The sequence below is a fragment of the Corticium candelabrum genome, chromosome 14, assembly GCF_963422355.1.
Source record: "Corticium candelabrum chromosome 14, ooCorCand1.1, whole genome shotgun sequence".
In the NCBI taxonomy this organism is placed as follows: Eukaryota; Metazoa; Porifera; class Homoscleromorpha; order Homosclerophorida; family Plakinidae; genus Corticium; species Corticium candelabrum.
This window is the reverse complement of record NC_085098.1, coordinates 2,349,588-2,368,215: the sequence shown is the minus strand read 5'-3', so window position 1 is coordinate 2,368,215 and position 18,628 is coordinate 2,349,588. Positions and strand designations below refer to the sequence as shown.

The 18,628-nt window shown below is 39.8% G+C and overlaps 1 protein-coding gene across 2 annotated transcripts; it reads right to left on the bottom strand.

The window, feature by feature from the left end:
- Nucleotides 1–19: 19 nt before the first annotated feature.
- On the bottom strand, nucleotides 20–18,619 carry LOC134189541 (AF4/FMR2 family member 3-like). 2 transcript variants are annotated; one of them, XM_062657843.1, is made up of 24 exons: nucleotides 18,390–18,619; nucleotides 18,097–18,148; nucleotides 17,969–18,028; nucleotides 17,863–17,898; nucleotides 14,692–14,878; nucleotides 13,915–14,029; nucleotides 12,980–13,208; nucleotides 12,825–12,926; nucleotides 10,515–10,591; nucleotides 8,921–9,004; nucleotides 7,289–7,868; nucleotides 6,012–6,264; nucleotides 5,712–5,958; nucleotides 5,560–5,626; nucleotides 5,419–5,493; nucleotides 5,150–5,214; nucleotides 4,999–5,076; nucleotides 2,806–2,878; nucleotides 2,721–2,747; nucleotides 1,643–1,704; nucleotides 1,492–1,586; nucleotides 495–638; nucleotides 388–427; nucleotides 20–318 (listed from the first exon to the last, which is right to left on the bottom strand). In XM_062657843.1, exons 1-24 carry the CDS (start codon nucleotides 18,416–18,418, stop codon nucleotides 258–260), a joined length of 2,838 nt encoding a protein of 945 aa, XP_062513827.1. In that variant the 5' UTR covers nucleotides 18,419–18,619; the 3' UTR covers nucleotides 20–257. The 2 variants fall into 2 exon arrangements, with proteins under 2 accessions (XP_062513827.1, XP_062513828.1); XM_062657844.1 differs by having other exon boundaries at nucleotides 10,515–10,588.
- Nucleotides 18,620–18,628: the final 9 nt, after the last annotated feature.

Here is an 18,628-nt window from a genome sequence, read left to right as displayed (position 1 = left end):
GCTGAGTCCACACTGTCAATAACAAAGCTCCAAAAAGTTCATTTCATATTATCTGCACGCCACTAAATCAGTAGCTTCTCTCTGATAGCTGTATAAATAAAGGAGTATAGGAATCTAGTCAAATTCATATGCATAGGACGTCCAATAACGTGGACAGCCTAGGACTTACAGCTACTGTAGGAGTTCATCACAACTAACTAGCTCACAACATCTCAATCTTCTAACTCTACCCTCTATGTTTTCTTGAGACGTCTGAACTATGATTCAGAGAGCCATTTTATTGCAGAATTCATCCAATCAACCAAGGCCGGCATCGAACTGACAGAAACAGAAGATTATAACATACCATAAACAATAGAAAAGTGCAGAAGAATTTTCTGTCCTAACCTGAGATACGACAGCTTGTTGCTGATGTCACTGAAGAAATCTACATATCAATGCTTCAATTAGTGCCCATGCTCAAGTGTAAGTGCAATAGCTTGTATGACACGTACTCTTGCAGTACTTCAGTTCAAGATCTTCACTCTGTCGCCATAAATCATGACTCTTGAGAATGTAGCTCATTGTGCGAAGATGCTGATGTGTCATTAAAACCATATTATGTGGCACTGCCACGGTCATACTTTCACTACGTCCAGCTGTCATACACAAAAGCCCCATCAGTTAGTATTAGGAAAAAAACACAAACCATAATGGAAGAACCAGGGGTGCAACCGTTGATGCACATTATTAGTGGTTTCTTTTTGTACACAGATTAGCAATAATTGCTCTTTGAATCAACTGTACAGTTTTGCTCCAAAACGCATGTGTGACCTTAGAGTACTGTACCAGTGATTGTTTGCAGCAAACTATTGAGAATCATCAAAAGGCAAAACTGTCATAATTCAAGAACTACACCTTGTTGCACGAATTTGCCACAGAAATCCAAGAGAACACAATTTAATACCCATCCACATACTAAGCCTTACAATCTAGCAGTAGATGAGATGCATCAGCTACAAAGAAATGAGTCGACCACAATGGTCATTGCAAAAGCACACCTAGACTCGATTGTTGCTTCTCATGTAGAATAAGATACATACTGTAAGTGAGATCTACTACTTTCATGATATCATTTACCATTTTGACTTGTCAAACATCTGTGCATTAATTAAGTCCTTCTCTCACCAGTAGCAGAGTTCTAAAATCAAAATTAGTGACACATGACAATTAATCATGGGTCTGCATCCGATTGTGTACACGTTGGTTAACAATAGTGTACTTCTTCCAAGTCAGCGCTCATTGACTTGTCAAACATAGCAAAATTTTCAGCATTCTTAAACTTTAGCTTCTGAAGAGTATGATAATCTTTCTCATCATAAAGAAACAGCTATCACAACAGCCTTTTACCTACTGTGCCTCCTACTTATGGTTTATAGCTTGATAAAATCCTCTTGCAGTTCCCTCAAAAAGTAAATATTTTACAGAATGCTACAAACATAAGATATTCACCTTGTTGCAGTGAGTGTCCAGAAGACGGATGTTGCTCTGTGCCACTGCCAGCACTCCCGGTGCTGCCAACACTAGCAGGAGACGGAGCTGGTGATCTAAGAAATCACATTTCTACTACAATGTAATGTTGAGAGATAACAGCTGACAAGACCTTGAAGCAGAAATGTCATACGGAGCAAGAGGTGAGGTTTGCAACTGAGAAGTCTGCTTGGCCTATATAAATCAAGTCATTTCCTACACTAGTACACTACACGACTCAACACAGACGGACAATTCAAGTAAGCAAGAGATCAGATCAGAATGGAACAAACAGATGAAAACAGACACAAGACCTGACCAATGAGACTTTGATTCTTAACTAATCTTCTATTAGCTGCTACTGCTAAATAACTACAGTTGAGGAAGCAGTTCCTCTTCCTCTTGGCAGACAGACAGACAGACAATATATTTCTTTGACAGACAGACAGACAGACAGACGTCGGCCTGAATATAGCTCTCGCACACCCTTGGAGTTCTGATATTTTCCAAGGTCATCTGAGTCAGATTGCGCTGCTGCAGAAAGAAGAGACGAAGAAGAAAGGTAAAATATGTACAAGAAAATGTATCAAATGAATCAACAGTCAGTCTAATTCCTTTAGTCGTAAAACATTTCGAGCAATGGGGTGAGATGGGAAAAAACTTCTGGAAAGGCTAGCCACGAAGCCATAAGATAAACTTGGTCGACCTACTATTGCTGAGTTTCTAGACACATAGAAAGAGATTTTCAACTCAATGTCAAAGTGCAACACTAAAGTCATAATGAGAAAATCTCAGCTCTCACCAATGACATTCACTGTGCTGTAGCCTGCTCTACCCAGGTCTTTAGCCATTAGCTTGCTCTAGAGGTAGTCTGCTTTGTTTTTAAGTGTTTATGCTTTTTCTAATGTAGTGCAAGTGAATTCTCGTAGTTGTGGAACTTTATATAAAACCTTGCTAGCATTGCATTATAGATGTATGTTTGAATTAAATGTTATTTGACAGACAAACAGACAGACAAACAAACACCTAACAATTAGTATGTTAGAATAAATAAGAAACAATTGGAGACACAGACCTCATTCACAGTTACTATTGTACGACAAACAGACATACATCAGGCACACACAGAAATATAGGAACACAAAAATAAGAGAGCAACCATGGAAGTCTTAAATGTCTACAATAATCATCAATGTAAGTGGTGACATCACCTTCTCACTGAAATGTTCCTGCAGAATCTAACAACAAAACACAAAACATAAAAAACAAAACAACACCAATAAGTACAATACACACTTCATGTTGGTGCATTGCAGTTGAACGTTTCATCTTGAACAGATGATAGTAAAGCAACGACAGACACCTAAAACTACAACAACAAAGACACTCCTTTAACTTTTCGGAGCAATCAATCCATACAACCAAAATACAAGACATCTTTTTTAAAAGGCACACAAAAATAATGCACACCTAGTACGAGTCTGCGCTAGCGACTTAAACGTTGTTTAGATCTAAACGTGTTCAGAACTATGCATTAGAGCTAAACTTGTTTAGTTGGCAGCTTAAACAACTTTCGCTGAACCTAAGCCGCGTTTCCACTACCTGCACCTTAAAGGTGCCCACTCACGATTCACCATGCACGCACAGACACACCCATGCAAACTTGAAATCGTGCCTTTATGCACAAATTTATCCATTTACCAGTTTGAGATAACATGCTGTTGAACGAAAAAGCAATTTCTCGATCTTTTCCTAGTTGCACGTGACCCAAATATGGGTGGAACACAGAGCGCGCACTAGTGTGATGGCATCCGGACAGACATCTCAAATGTATGAAGTTGTAGACTAGCTTAGCAGTATACCAACGCATACATCTGACTTGCAGTTGTTGAATTTCTGTAGAACACCGCTACCGGTGCATCATCTGTCACTATGGGTATAGGCTATTCCTCAATTCTAGCGAGCTCTTGTAGCTACCATGTAGGGATAGATGCACGATCTGCATTGCCGGCGGCGTCCGACACCTCTCCATGGCTTATTTCACGCTCCGAGTTTCAGATGAAAAACTAAACCAGTTCACGAAAGTGACTGTTTTCACTAGAAACTTGCACATCTTGAATGTGCTAAACAAACTGTCTAGAAACGCCATTGTAGGCTTGTTTTGAAGTATTAAGCTGCTCTGTCGCTGAGACAGAGCAACTGTTGATTGTCACATGATTCAGCATCTACTAGCAATTTGCAAAACAATGACCAAGAACACCTTCTTAGCTGCTGATTTCTTTCCTTTAGTTAACGACCCTGACATCTTTCAAGGCAATCCTATGCCAGCAAATAGTCAATATCATCAAAACAGCGTTGTCGTGATAGTTAAACCCAAACCACTTCGCTAAACCCACTTCAAAGTAGGTTTAAGGAAGTGGTTTAGGTTTAGAATATAACTGGTTTAGTGCAGGTGGAAACAGGTCAATCCTTAAACCAGTTTAGCTAAAACCACTTGGTAAACAAGTTTAAGCGCTAGTGGAAACGCACCCCTAGTTCAGGGGTAGTTTAGTTCAAGTTGTATAGGTGTAACTATCACATGATGATAACGTGCATTCCTGTTAACAATAGCTGCTGCAAGTGCATCTCTCTTCTTGGTCTTATTTACTCTCTTATAGGACATTCTGAAAAGAAAGCGCCTCAAGCAGTCTGAGGAGCAAAAGAGAGAGTTGCTACAATGACTCCTGATATATCTTGCTGCAATAAAGGTCCCAAAGTAGCAGCAGGTCCTGTATGTGAGAACGTCAAGTGCAGACGCCCTCAACTAAACAGGTTAAATTAGAGCAGATCTAGTATGGAACAATCCTATCACTCAATCATTTACTCTTCTATCATAACTAAACTTATTAATGTCAATAGCACTACAACCTTACATTTACTCTCTATAGTCCAAAGAACCACACCACAGTTGTTTCAGTTCTTGTGGAAGTACAGTACAAGAATTCCATCTCACATTTCCGAAGCAACAGTACAGATCACGACCAAATTTCACTTAGTGTGGCCACACCCATGCCATAACGCATGCAATAAATTTCCATTCTCCTCTTGCTTCCTTTCATCCCCAATGTATTGTCAGATGTAATTTAAACTCGCTATACTATACGAACCTTAATTCTCAGTCGTTATTACATAAATGATTGACTGAGCAGCCTGTGTGCCATCACAACAAACACCACAGACTGCCTTGCTCTAGAATCAATAGTTTTCGTAAACTCTGTTCGTCATTACAGGTTTTGTCAACATCTAAAATAGAACATCTAACAGCAAACTGCCCTAACATTTCATTACAAAAACACGACCTGGAAGGTCTCCACAAGTAAGCCACTGTACTGGCCAAATGTGCAAACTAACCTACTCTGAAGACAAAATCACTCAAATAAAATAAGTTGGTGTATCTTCACACAATTACTATTGCTCTCAACACACTGAACTTCTATCTACCTATCTTACCAAATAACCGTAAGGCGGCGATCACCCTTTGTCATGTCACGTCTGCTTTCTCTTTCTTCGGAAATTCCCAAAACATATCTGACACATTATGAGCAAATATTATCATTGTTGCCAATACAATGAATGCACTGTTAAATGCAAGGAAACTGACCGTATAAGAGAAATCGTGTCTTCATACATCTTATGAACAGCTTTCCTGCTGTGGTTTGGACTAGACTATAGTATATACGATACTTCATTATGACCCATACATGTTACTCATCTGTTAGTATGTCTACCCATCTGTCCAAGTGTGTGTGTGTGTGTGTGTGTGTGTGTGTGTGTGTGTGTATGTGTGTGTGTGTGTGTGTGATTTGTTGGTTGGTTGCGTCTTCCCATTCAGCAGTGTCACTCTAGTTGTACGCAGTCAAATCAACTGACCTCCATTGCATAACTACATGAGATAAATTGTATTCCTGACTGAATGTACAACTTGGCTTTGCTGCTCGTTTCACGCTACAGCACAAGAACAACCACACACATTCACAACATCGACAAGTTTAGACATCTCGGTTACCTCACCTCAGCATCTCCTCTGTGCTTTAACTTTCTCGCTTCTTGAAAATAATAATCGTGCGACGGAAGCTTCCTGTGAAACAATCACAATTACACCATCATCCCCACTCATTTTACTCACACTAGTAACATCAATACGTCCCACAAACTACAATAACCTGCTCTCCTCATCTCTTCTCACAGAGTCTTTCGATTTCGGTATCCTTCGGTCATATCTATGCCTTTTCTTGATTTCCTCACTCTCGTCTCTTTTCTCGCAGTTTGTTTCTGCTTCAACCACCAGAGATGTGTTCGTTGTGCTGCTGACTTCTGAAATTTGATCATCAACACTGGAACCAAATTTAACACGCTTGGAATCATTTCCTTTCATATTGTTAATCAGCTTCGACCGTTTCTTAAGTCGATCTGTCAAGACAAATATAAGTACTGATTGGATAGTCTTTGATAAACCTATGCACCTTTCATATGTAACTTATTCGGTACTCTGTGTAGTCGAGAAACTGGTATGTTGACCATGAGTTTAGATGGTAAGAGTGATGGCTTCCTGTTGGGTGTGCGTAACTTCGGATTCGAAAAATGTTCACCGTTCATGTCAATCACTAAACCATCACCACTGCTGTCACTTTCAGAATCCGATGACTCAGCAATTGGTGAACAAGAGAGATTATGAATAACAGTCTCTTGATCCACCTTTCTCTCATTGTCTGCGATCTGTAAAAAATGAGCATACAAAATGTAACAGCTAGGAGGCGTGACCTCTGAGAGGCAGCTCCTGACATTTAGGACTTAGGATAAAAATGTTACAGATAGATGCCCAACTACACACCAAGTCAACTCAAAATTCATGGCAGACATTTATTTAGAAACAAACGTATTACAAAGTAAGAAACAACTGAAGTACGTAACCAAATTTCAAAATCATTTAGGCAACTTAATATGCCCACTATTAATGCCATTAAGATAACAATGGTGCTACAGTATTTCTTTACAGTTACTAACTGTACAAAAATGCCCATCCCTACATGTATGTAACACATCCATTGGACATACTGTAGACATGACTTCGTGCACCTATGAACACTTTACAAACCCTCTACAATCTTATAGACCAGTGAGAACAATGCGAGAAGCTGCGTGTGTGGCTGGGTGAAATACTTATCAAATCCACAGATCCTTCAGCTGTCGGTCCATCGTTTAGAAACTGTGCAAACTATGAGCTATAAACAGCTCACGTGTCACATGAACTGCTACTTACTAAATATTCGTTTAATGTAACTCTAACTTCACAGTAGAATTCCAAACCTGATGTCTTACATACAGATGAAACCATGCACACAAAAAGTAGAGACTAACTGTAAAAAACCTGAGCAACTACTCACAGCCACAGTTACTAGAAATTGGTATACTCACCAGATTACAATTTGTTAGCAGGGCTTGGAGTTCCTAATAATCTTCCAAATTTGTGATCATAGATAAGCCCTCATTGTAAGCCTTGACTGCATTACACGCTAACTAGCTACCTACGCATAAATACTGAGTACCCTGTCATGCTACTTTGCCAACAAAACACGGCTAGTTAGAATGTCCAGAGACAAACAGCTAGATATTAGACCTCATTTCATTTCATTGTAAAGTTGCTGCACCAAACTAGTGTTTCAGTACAATAATCTCTACAAGCACCATCACGCTCCAGTAAGAAATCAAACAATTTAGTTTTATGGCAACTGTGTAATACCTGTGTCAGCGTGTCTGTTTGTGCGTCTGTCTGCATCTCCTCTAGACATTGTGTTTGTACTGTGTTGCAGTCAGTGACTGTCACAGTTTCCTCTGCCTCCATAAAACTGCCATCCGTATGTTCATGTTTGACTTGATCAACATTGTGAAACTGAGACACGGCACTTTCCAGGGGCAGAAGTTCTTTCATTTCAGTCTCAGCAGACAACTGAGATTGATTACCATCTTGTAAGCAATCTTCCTCACCAGTTTCACCTCTACTGGCAGCACCAATATGCTGCTCACCACACGGTGTGGGATCAACAGACTTAACAACATCAATTTCCACATTTTGAATTCCAACTGTCTGCTCACATCTGCTGGCGGCCATAGTTGCTTGTGACTGTTCAACATGTTGCTCATTCGTAAAGCTTTTTGGTGAGCAAGGTTGTACTACAGCTGTTGAAATTGGACTAAGAGACTCCGCTTCGTCTTCACTATCTGAATCACTGCTACTTGATTCAGAGTCGCTTGATGAATCAGAGTTTGAAGACGATGAAGAGCTGTCGATGTCAGACAACTGAGATTGGACATCAGTTTCACTACAGACAATGAGCCAATTATAAATATCACAACAATTCATATCCCATAAAGACACAACAAATAAAAAGAGTCATCAGAATACCTAACACATGTCATTGCAAAAGATATGTGCTGAGCAGCTCATTATTAATGACACAAAGCCACAAAGTATTGTTGAAGATCACCTGTTCTGTAATTATGAGCACTTCACAGTCATTGCTCAGAAGCCATACTATAGTATTAAGTGTCCAAATCAATTACAACAATAGCAACAAAACCCTGGCCAAGGGGTAGCACCATCTCTCATGCATGTCAATTAACTTTCCAATACAGATTTGTTTTCTTTGTGCTATTTAAATGTAAGTCACCTTAAAAACAAGAACCATACATGACCCAAACAACTCGTATGTCATCCTGGACATGCACATTCAACAAGATATTTTACACTTGTGCATCGTTACTATTTAGTTCTGTACATACAAACAGCATGTGCATGTATGTATATATCACCAACGCATTAGCGTTGGTATGTAGGGTTGAGTTTGTGTTCAGTTCTTCTGTGAGTGGGTATCAGTATCAACCGTTTATACTACAAAGCTGATTTTCATACCAAACCTCTATGCTTGCAACGGATCAGGTACATATAATAGTATGTGCTGTGCTAGCTGTACCTTTCTGGAAGGCTTAATAATCATTGCAAATTCAATCAGCATTCAACCATATCACAGCAAAACAACAGAATCCAAGAACATCACCAGATGTGTGAGGACAGCTAATAGACTAATTATCTAACTCAGCAAACTAAAGTTGGCATGACATAGAGCTATGATGTGTGGGCAACAACTATGCTATGAGAAGTTTTTCTGAGAAGTTGAAACCATGCCTACTTATAAATTTTTGTGGTCCTCCTATAAAGTCCTGCACCTGCCACTGCAAGCAATACACATGCAGTGGCACTCACATTCTATTTACAGAACACTGAAAAGCTACTGAAAGAAGTTGCATGCTTGACATGTGGCCATGTCACGTTTTGCTAAACACTCATGAAATCATCTTGTCAATAAGTTCATACCAGTTGGTGTTGTTATGAGACACAACTTCTGAGCAAACAGAAACTTTAGGGTTCATGTCATCTTCACTGTCCTCATCAGACAACCTAAACAAGAACATTCAATTACATAACATTGTAATATTATGGCCTTGCCACTTTACATGTACTTAGAATGCTACCCCAAACAATCAGTAATAGACAAGAAAAACTACATAATGTACTAGCAAGTCACCCACCCGAATTCCTAACAACTGCCTCAATATTATGTGAAAACCCGCCTATGCATAATAAAAAATCACTGAGAATTTCAACGGTAATCACAATACCGTATCTGCCCAAAAACAAGCTCCAGAGCATCAATTAAAGGGTGAAATTAGAGAAGCCGTTTTGTGTAGTACAAAGATCCAGGTTTTGTATTAAATTAGACTGGGGTTTAAAAGTCTATGTATAGTCAATCTGCTTCATATCCTTGACTAATTATGCTGCTAGAGAGCAGGAAAGTACTTATCCTGTCAATTACTCAACAATGAAAGTTGTCAATACTCTACTACCAGCATGCTTTCTTAGGAGTGATCCTGTGGTTCTTCTATTCAGTCAGGGTCATAGCTAAACTTTTAATTAATGTTCAAAACTCCCAGACTAACTTAAAGAGTGATTGAATTGAAGCCTGGCGGTTTGAATTACAGTAAGAGTGTATTTGGATGGATACTGTAAATGGTATGTGGCACATGGTATTAGTTATAGCCAATGTCAAAGACTAATAAAAAGACATCATTCACTACTAGAGTTTACAATGTGTAAAACAGGAACACCCCTAACGAAATGACTATCAGTCTTTTAAGACACTTTGATGTATTTCTATAATTGTCTCTGAAATGGACAAGGTGAAGCTTATAAAATACATAAAACACCCATGAAAACAACACCTGGTCATGACTATAAATCGACAATATGCCAGCAGTCCTGTTGTGCACCACTGACCTGACCAAAACCAGTGTGCATTAGTTTGATTTTAAATAATACATGACTGTAAGACAAACAACCATAAGTGTGTTCTCAGACAGAAAGGTGTCAATATCAGAAACAGTTTGGTAGTGTCTCCATTTGTTGCGCTTTAAACTGGTTTATAATGTGTTAGTTAGGAAGCATCTACACTTGTCACGTTTTATCAAGAATCTGAACACTGTTATCAGAGACTCCCTTGCACTGTAGTAATAAAGTTGTTTCTACCCCTATGTCTAATAATGCGTGGGTGAGTGTCAGACGATGAGTTGGAGTGCACAGGAATAGTGAATATGGGACATTGGTGGTCAGAAATGTCAACTCTCTCCTTGTTCTCTGCATCATCTTACCTGTCTCTGAGACTGCCTGATTTTATCTTCTTCACATATCCTCCAGAGAAAAGAAAGAACAATGCAAAGGCACTAAAAATTAGGATCCATATTTGTGCAACAATAGTTACCATCACATGACCGTTAAACCTAAACTACTTGCTAAACTACCTCTGAATCGGACTTTCATGAGATTACATAATTTGTAATGGACTGTCGACCAAATACAAGATAACTCAAAACACCAATTATTCATACAGACAACTAATTTTGCTCATACTTACGTTGATGCTGTGAGACAACTTGAAGTGAGCAAACGAGTACTCTGTTTGTCATCAAACTCACCAGTCACTCGAACCTGCTAAACAACAAAATCAGTATCAACTACATTAACACGCGTGTATGCAACAATAACGTGCAATAATCACATTGCAACACTCACACATGCAACACTCATAAATCTAATTGTCACACTTTCACCAAGCAACAGTTGCACAAGAGACAAACACAACTGACCATACACAACATCATTAGATGACAAGTTTAAGCAGACACACATGCTGTATAAACTAAAGTATAATCACATCCAACAACAGACCCAAAAAATCAACAGAAAGCAGACTAAAACACTGACTGACCTCCAACTATAACACATTACACATTCTAAGATCTTTTTACCACCTAATGAACAGCACGAGGGTGGCACCAAACCACAGGACTTGCAATCTCTATACACTTACTTGGTTTCATGACAACCATTTATGAAAGTTTAGAACAGTTTAGAAAGACATGTGGTAGTTTTTACTCTTATTTAGAAACACCCACACATTATACTGTTTGAGGCCATTACTACATCATAGAGTCTGTCTGGATCAAAGCTTTGTCTGTTTAATAATTTCACTTGCTTAACACACACCACTCTCTGATCCAAGAAACGTCACCTAATACCTTATAATACCTTAGAATATGGTAGATGGTAATATTTTTACGTGTAGGTTAAGTGATTTTGTGTTAGTTATGTCATTTGTCTACATGTGTGTGTGTGTGTGTGTGTGTGTGTGTGTGTGTGTGCGTGTGTGTGTGTGTGTGTGTGTGTGTGTGTGTGTGTGTGTGTGTGTGTGTGTGTGTGTTATGTTGCCCCTATGAGGGAACTACCCCAGATTTGTTGTGATAAAAATAAATTATTATTATTATTATTATAACAGTGCTCAGCAGCAATGCAAACTCAGTGCCTCTTGAACTAAAATAGAATCTCACACATACTCATACAAATGTATGCTACACTACATGTGGGCTAACATTACTTTCTACATAACCACTGGAAACCTCAAACATAACATCCTCTGCATAACACTATTCAACTTCCTGATCATACATATATTACAAGGAAATTTAGAAAAACACCTACACAACAACTTTCTATCATGGTTCACACCAATATAGAATATAACTTAATTAACCTATTTTTCTAATAATCAGATTAGATTATTACCCCAAGTGTCCTACTATTTTGAGCAAAGTAGTATACATAGTCCAAAGTAGTATACATAGTCCATCCCAAACAGACTTAACTACCGTCTCCCATTCTGATCTAACATACTGTAGTTTTAGTTAGTAGCTGGACAGGGGCGTAGCGTGACCTCTAGAAATGGGGGCTAAACTTTACAATATTAGGAGCACACCCACTACTATGGACACGCCCATTTTATTGGCTTCTAATTGACTGATGGTAGAATCAGTGGCAGATCCAGACTGGGAAAAGTGTGGTGTATATACTATAGACAGCTTTGGTCCTCACACGTATTTACAGTCCACAATTCTTATGACCACGCCTACAAATGATGGGCTATAGATGGGTCTAGCCCATGCCACGCTAAGGCCGAGCTAGATATAATGGCAAATGTCATGTTGCAATTCCTGTTTGTCCAGGGAATCTACTAAATGTAAACATTCATGCTGGAAATTGCTGCCCATGATGTTGCCAAGGCTGCAATAAATAGAAAGACATTATCAAGATACAGCATGCCATTTAAGACAAAGGAATTATTGCCACAGTAAAGCCGTCACCAAACAAGAACAAATGATTTCTAGCTTCGTCACTCTCACTAGACATCAAATTTCTCACCTTGGTCCTGCCAGCTTAGGAAACAGACAAGCGATATCTCACTCAAGAACTACATGCATGCAAAAACATATCCACTTTGCTGCTATCAAACGATTCTGGTAGAAAATGACACATTGTTAATACATCTAGACTGCATCCTAGTGTGTGGGTATTTTTCAGCAAAAAGCCTGATCATTCAGAAGAAATCCACACACAACCAGCCTGCCAGCCAGGCAGCAACTCAACAAACAGACAAACACATAAACAGACTCATCTACTGTTTAGACAGAGATCTACGTGTATATTGTATGTTATATTTATGCTACACTACCACCACTTGTTTGGAACACACCAAAGACCAACCAATAACAAGGGTATACACAAGTACAGAATAAACTCCTCAGAAAAAAAAGACAAAAAGAGCACCAGAAAATCTAAAGTGCCTGTTCAACCAAACACAACAAGGCCACAAAACGCATTCACACCAAACCTTGCTGTTGCCAGGAGTAAAATCAAAACGATTTCCTAGTGTCCCTTGCCTGACGGGGGTGGGAATAGCCGTGAGAGGAGAAGGTGGGTTTATTAATTTTGACTGTAAAAGCAATCCATTATGGCACATGAAAGTATCAATTAAACAAAACATACATTGAGCATTAAATTGACTTTAAAAGACTTTTCAGTTTTCCCACTCTCAACCTGATCCGCCATCTTGTCGCTGTTGCTACACGTCAATTTGTCTACGGTTGGCCTCTGTTTGAGTACCTCTTCACTCAGTGTATCTCTATTTGTTGGGACTGATTTCGAGACTTCTGTCTTCTCTCTGTCCAAATTGTTATCAACCTTTTCCTTGTTTGTACAAGCATCAACCAGAACCCTACAAAATTAAGTAAAACCTACAACAGGCATGCGTTCTTCCCCTTCCCTCTTGTCTACCTACACGTTTACTTATATCCCGTTCACACTAGCACACTTGCAAACCGTGCGGAGAGGTGTGAAGCTAGACCGCACCGTCGCATGCCAGGAATACAGTGCTAGCCCCAATTCACACAACGTAAGAAGCCTCTAGCGATCCAGTGGGTGTAGCCACTCAGCGTACGCTAACTATGAGAATTACAGATTGTCAGTATGCTTTTGCCATATTATTAATGACAATTCAGCAATCCAGATTGACAAATCGTGTCAGGTCAAAAAGATTACGTCGGAGAAGACAACCACAACGTGTACATTGCTCATTGCATCATACACTTTCCTAACACAGCGGCATCCCTCAAGACGCGCTTGTAAGGTATCTTCGATCCACAATTCAATGTCTCTCATTCTGACTATGCCATTTTGCAACGAACTCACTACGCACACACAAACACGCTTGCAGATCGGTAACTGTTCACACTACGCAAAAAATCCAAGCCGATTTTTGCAATCTGGCCCTCTTGGCACGGCACGATAGGCATTTACATTACATGACAAAATCAAACCAAGCCGAACAAACCGTCCTGGCAAGGTAAAATCCGCTAGTGTGAACAAGCTATTAGTTCGTGCCCATTTTGCCTACATATCTCTGTCACACATCACACACTCACCGAGAAGGCAGTGTTATTTTTGGCGGCCTTCTCTTTCCAATCTTTGTGGTCTCCTTGCTCTCTTTGTCCTTATTCCTGTTTGCCATGTCTTTTACTCCATTCACTGCAAGCGGATCTATCACAAAACAACAACACTTGTCAACTGGTACAGTAGTCATTGTATAACAACACTACAACATCATTACAACTACAACATATCTACTTTAGTAAAATGCTTCTTGAGAGTCATTGGTGACAAACTTTTCATAATATAAATCAGAGTTCTCCCAAATTTTTTCAATGTGGTAAGAGTCACGCTTCTGTAAATTAAAGGCATGGCTTCCAACAATGTTTGTCATTAGCTAAACTAGTAACAGCCCTAACTCTATTTCAGCTAATTTGCATAAGTTTAAATATAACAATGCTTTTGCTGTGGTTTCCACTGCCAATATATCTATTTTTAGATCTGTTACTAACTTTCATGAACAGCTATCTGTTAGGTTATGGCAATTTAACGCTAAGTTGTTTTTGTCAGGCTGTCTATAGACCTTACTGATGGTAAGAGGAATGCTGTACCAGCAAGTGTAACTACAGTACACATATTGTCACAAAGTGATTCTGCATGCCTACCTACCAAGATCTGATAATTCTTCAATCCAAAGCAATAAACAGATACATAAAGACACACACACAAGTCTCTTAGTTAACTAAAACAGCACTATTAATTGAAAAACTTAATTAATAATAATTGCATATTTTGCAGCCTGTCTATCTCTTCTCTCTCTTGCTTTCTCTCACCTTCCTCCTTCAGTTTGGATGTCTCATTGTCCTTCGCTCTGCCTGCCACTGATGCTACTTTGAAATCAAAAGAATTGGTGAGAGGAGGATCTACTGGAGTTTGAGGCAAAGCCTCGGCTCCAATTAAGGTGTGAGCCTTCTGTTGCCGCATTGTACTGACAGCTTCATTAAATTCACCAAACGTATTCTGTACAACAACATTAGAATCAAATGAGGCATACAGAATATACCAAGCAAACAGACACATACAAAGTGAAGATAATAATAACAATACCGAATTTCCGCACATTTAAAAGCAGGGCTCTTATTAGAACATTTCGGTACTATGTGTCTTTGTACAGTGTAGTTAGGGAATACTGTAAACCAAGAAATTTTCAGTAGCATAAAAATTTTGGTACCTCCTGAATATTCCATTTCGGTAGCAATCAATTTTCGGTACGTTGAAGTCGTCGAATGCTTGAAACTCCTGTGTGGATGCACAGAATTTCTCTAAAGTACCTAGTAGTTGACAGCAAGTGGCCATTACGCAATTATGCTCAGCACAGCTGGTGTGTGTACAGCACAGCAGTTCCTGTACTACTAGTAGTAGACAATTACAGACATCACAAGTTTGACATAACTAGTAGGTGTGAGCGTGCTACAGTAAAACCTCGCTGATCCGAATATTCGCTAATCCCAATTACCTTTGGCACCCTGCCTTGCGTACCTAGATCCTATTGGGCAGCCAAATCCGGGTTGCGGTTATCTCTAGTTTTCAGCAAATGCGCATATCTAACTATTTTAAATCCTGAGTGTCACGTTATTTAGAAGTACATGTAGTCGTTGCAGCAGTGTCCTTTACCACAAACATGAAATGTGTGTACATAAATGTGATAGTAGTCTGGGTGTCTGAGGCAAAGTCTGGACCTCCATGGCTACGCGCTTTGGCATTTTTGATAATCCAAACAATTCACTAATCCGAATAGGCCTTGGCACGGGGGCTACAGATTAGCGAGGTTCTACTATACTACGTATTACATGCGTGTGCTGTTGAATTACCCAGCTCTAGCAAGTGTGCGGGATGACAAGCCTTCTGAAATGGCTAGGGAAGGCAAATCCAACTCTGAGAGGCGAGTTACCAATACCAAGAACTGCCGGCCTTCCAGACCCCAACGTTGAAGAGACGGAAACTGACGCGGCAGCATGCACCTCAGCAAATGCAGAGATTGCTGCTGCTACGTGTGAGACTGCCGCACGCAAGAGCAAAATTTGTTTACAGTATGGGCAATACAGCTCTGAACTGCGTGCAAGTATGGCGAGGTACGCTGACTTGCATGGGCTGCAAGCAGTCTCAAGGCACTTTTTCATCCAAGTTAGGGCATAAAGTCCCGTATACGACGATACCATGTTTCCGGACATTGCTGCTGGCTCCTTACATAGACTTTAGGTACAGATCTATTTTCAGTACTTCATAAGTCATACTGAAATTACCGAAAGTAAATCGTCACCATAAATTTCTTGGTTTACAGTAGGGTAGAAGGGATGGAATTTCCTGAAGGATTGCAGACAAAGGAAGACATCACTGATACTACCTACAGTTAATAAAATTTTACAGCATGTGTAACTAATGCATGAGGTCAGTTCCTACTGACAGTTTTTCTGTAGAGGAAGCAACCAAATCAGAATCAGAAATATGGCTATCAGTGATGTTTTCCTTTGTCTGCAATCCTCCAGGAAATTTCATGACTTCTACCTTATTCCCTAACTACATTATACAAAGAAACATAGTACCAAAACGTTCTAATAACAGCCTGTACCGTAATGATAATCATCTCCAAATACAGTAACTGAAGCAGAAAATCTGGTGAGAAACAAACCAAGACCATGCTTTTATATCACGCTACTATACCGAGTTATTGTTAGATAGTGAATATCTGAGGTGTTCAATTCCTATAAACCAGTGTTTCTCTAATCCTTAAAACTTCTAGAGCTTTACACTGACGTCTTACAAACTAAACATTTTAGTATTTCAATTTGCATCAAACCATGTTAAAATTGAATGTCAACAGTTTCTGCATTGTAGAACAAGTAACAGATATTCTGCTATAGTTTGACTCTCCAGACAATGTAATATCCTTAATTAATATATGACCAATTAAGGAGTACTAATTCCTTAACCAAACTCAACACTGGATAGAGTGGGTGTAAAACCACGCTAAACTCCACAAACTGATGCATACACAGTACTACTATGTGTAGCTGCAACTCCTTCCAGATATAAGGTCACTCCCACTGGTTATTTCCAGTAAGAGACTGGTAGACACCTAAGTACTCACCACAATCACTAGAGCACTCTAAACATGCACTAAGCTCAGTGGCATGATGCACAAATTAAAGTGCAAGCATAAAAAAGAAATTTTGCTCAGTATACTAAATTTTAGTCACTTATAGCATCAATTGATAATTATGGTATCATTGCACTTCGAAAGCTTCAACTAAAGCAGTTGTCTCATTTACATCACTTCCAGCTAGACACACACACACACACACACACACACACACACACACACACACACACACACACACACACACACACACACACACACACACACACACACACACACACACACACACACAAACTGTACTTAAAATGCCTACAGGAAAGGCATTGTACTCTGAATAAAGTCCAATGATATCTGTGTCTCCTATCAAAAGGTAGGTCCTCTGTCTCTCTATCAGAAAGTTCTCTATAATTGCTTAGAAGTGCCACATTAGCATTGCAATAGAGTTGGTCAGACAAGACTAATAGCACAATTCCTACACACTGTCTACTATAGCAGCATTTCCTCTCTAACTAACATCTCTATACCAAATCTATATTTATATTTATTACTACGCTCCAGACAGGAAATTAGGTATCCAGCTGTTCCCAAACATGAAGCCGACGCTATTTCTGAACACAAACGCAACCGACCTGCTTACTTTCACGCTTTTTGCCATCTGGGACCAACCGCCAATAGTCTGGTCAATATAGTTCGCGGTGTACACTTTCTGGGCACATATCACATAGAGCACACGCCGCAACCTCACTTAAATTTCTACCGAAAGGAGCTCCGTTCTCTAATCACGATACCGAAGCGCATCTACTACAGCGTTGCGCCTACAAGACGAGTCGAAACACAATTAACTCACGTTCAGCTTCTCTGTCAAGCTATCGCCAGCCGTCACCTACAAAAGAAACACAAAACACAAGCTAGACAAACAGACAGCGCGCATCCCCCACACAATTCGCCTTGACCTTTATTGGTGCAAAGAGAGGTGTTCTTCGTGAAGTCTCCAACTTCCCCTCCGGTCTTGCCTGCAAGCAATGCAATTATGCCCACACAGCGCGACGAAACGGCTCTAGGTATATGATGTGTGATTGACCTGTTTCTGTCTGTCATAGCTGGCTTTTTCTCTTGCTGTGTTTCGCGATCTACTACACAAAGAACAAAGACTCATCTACGTGACAGCAAACCCTCATCCCTCGACTATCCATCTATTCTATTTCTTATCGCGTGAGTTTGAAAGCCGCTATCCGCTAGACTGCCGACGTCATCTTGTCATTTTGGTAGATGGATGGTAATTCCTATTACATGTCCATTCTGGACAGCTGCAGTCTCTCAGCTGGCAAATGTTCACGGCTACATGCAGCAACGTGGTTCAACAGGTTGACTTACTGATACGACGAAGAGCGCTCTTCATTCATTACTGATCATCAGTGTGCAAGTCTTGATGAAATCTGCAGCTTCTTCACCCTTTCTCACTCGTCCGTGGACTTTACCCCTAGGCCAGGCACGGTTTTCTACATTGCTTTGCAACAGCGAGAAGGCGTGAGGCAAATTCCAACGGAGAATCCTAGGAGCGAAGAGAACAACAGGGAACAGTTGAGTCAGAAACGCAGGGGAGAATACTGATA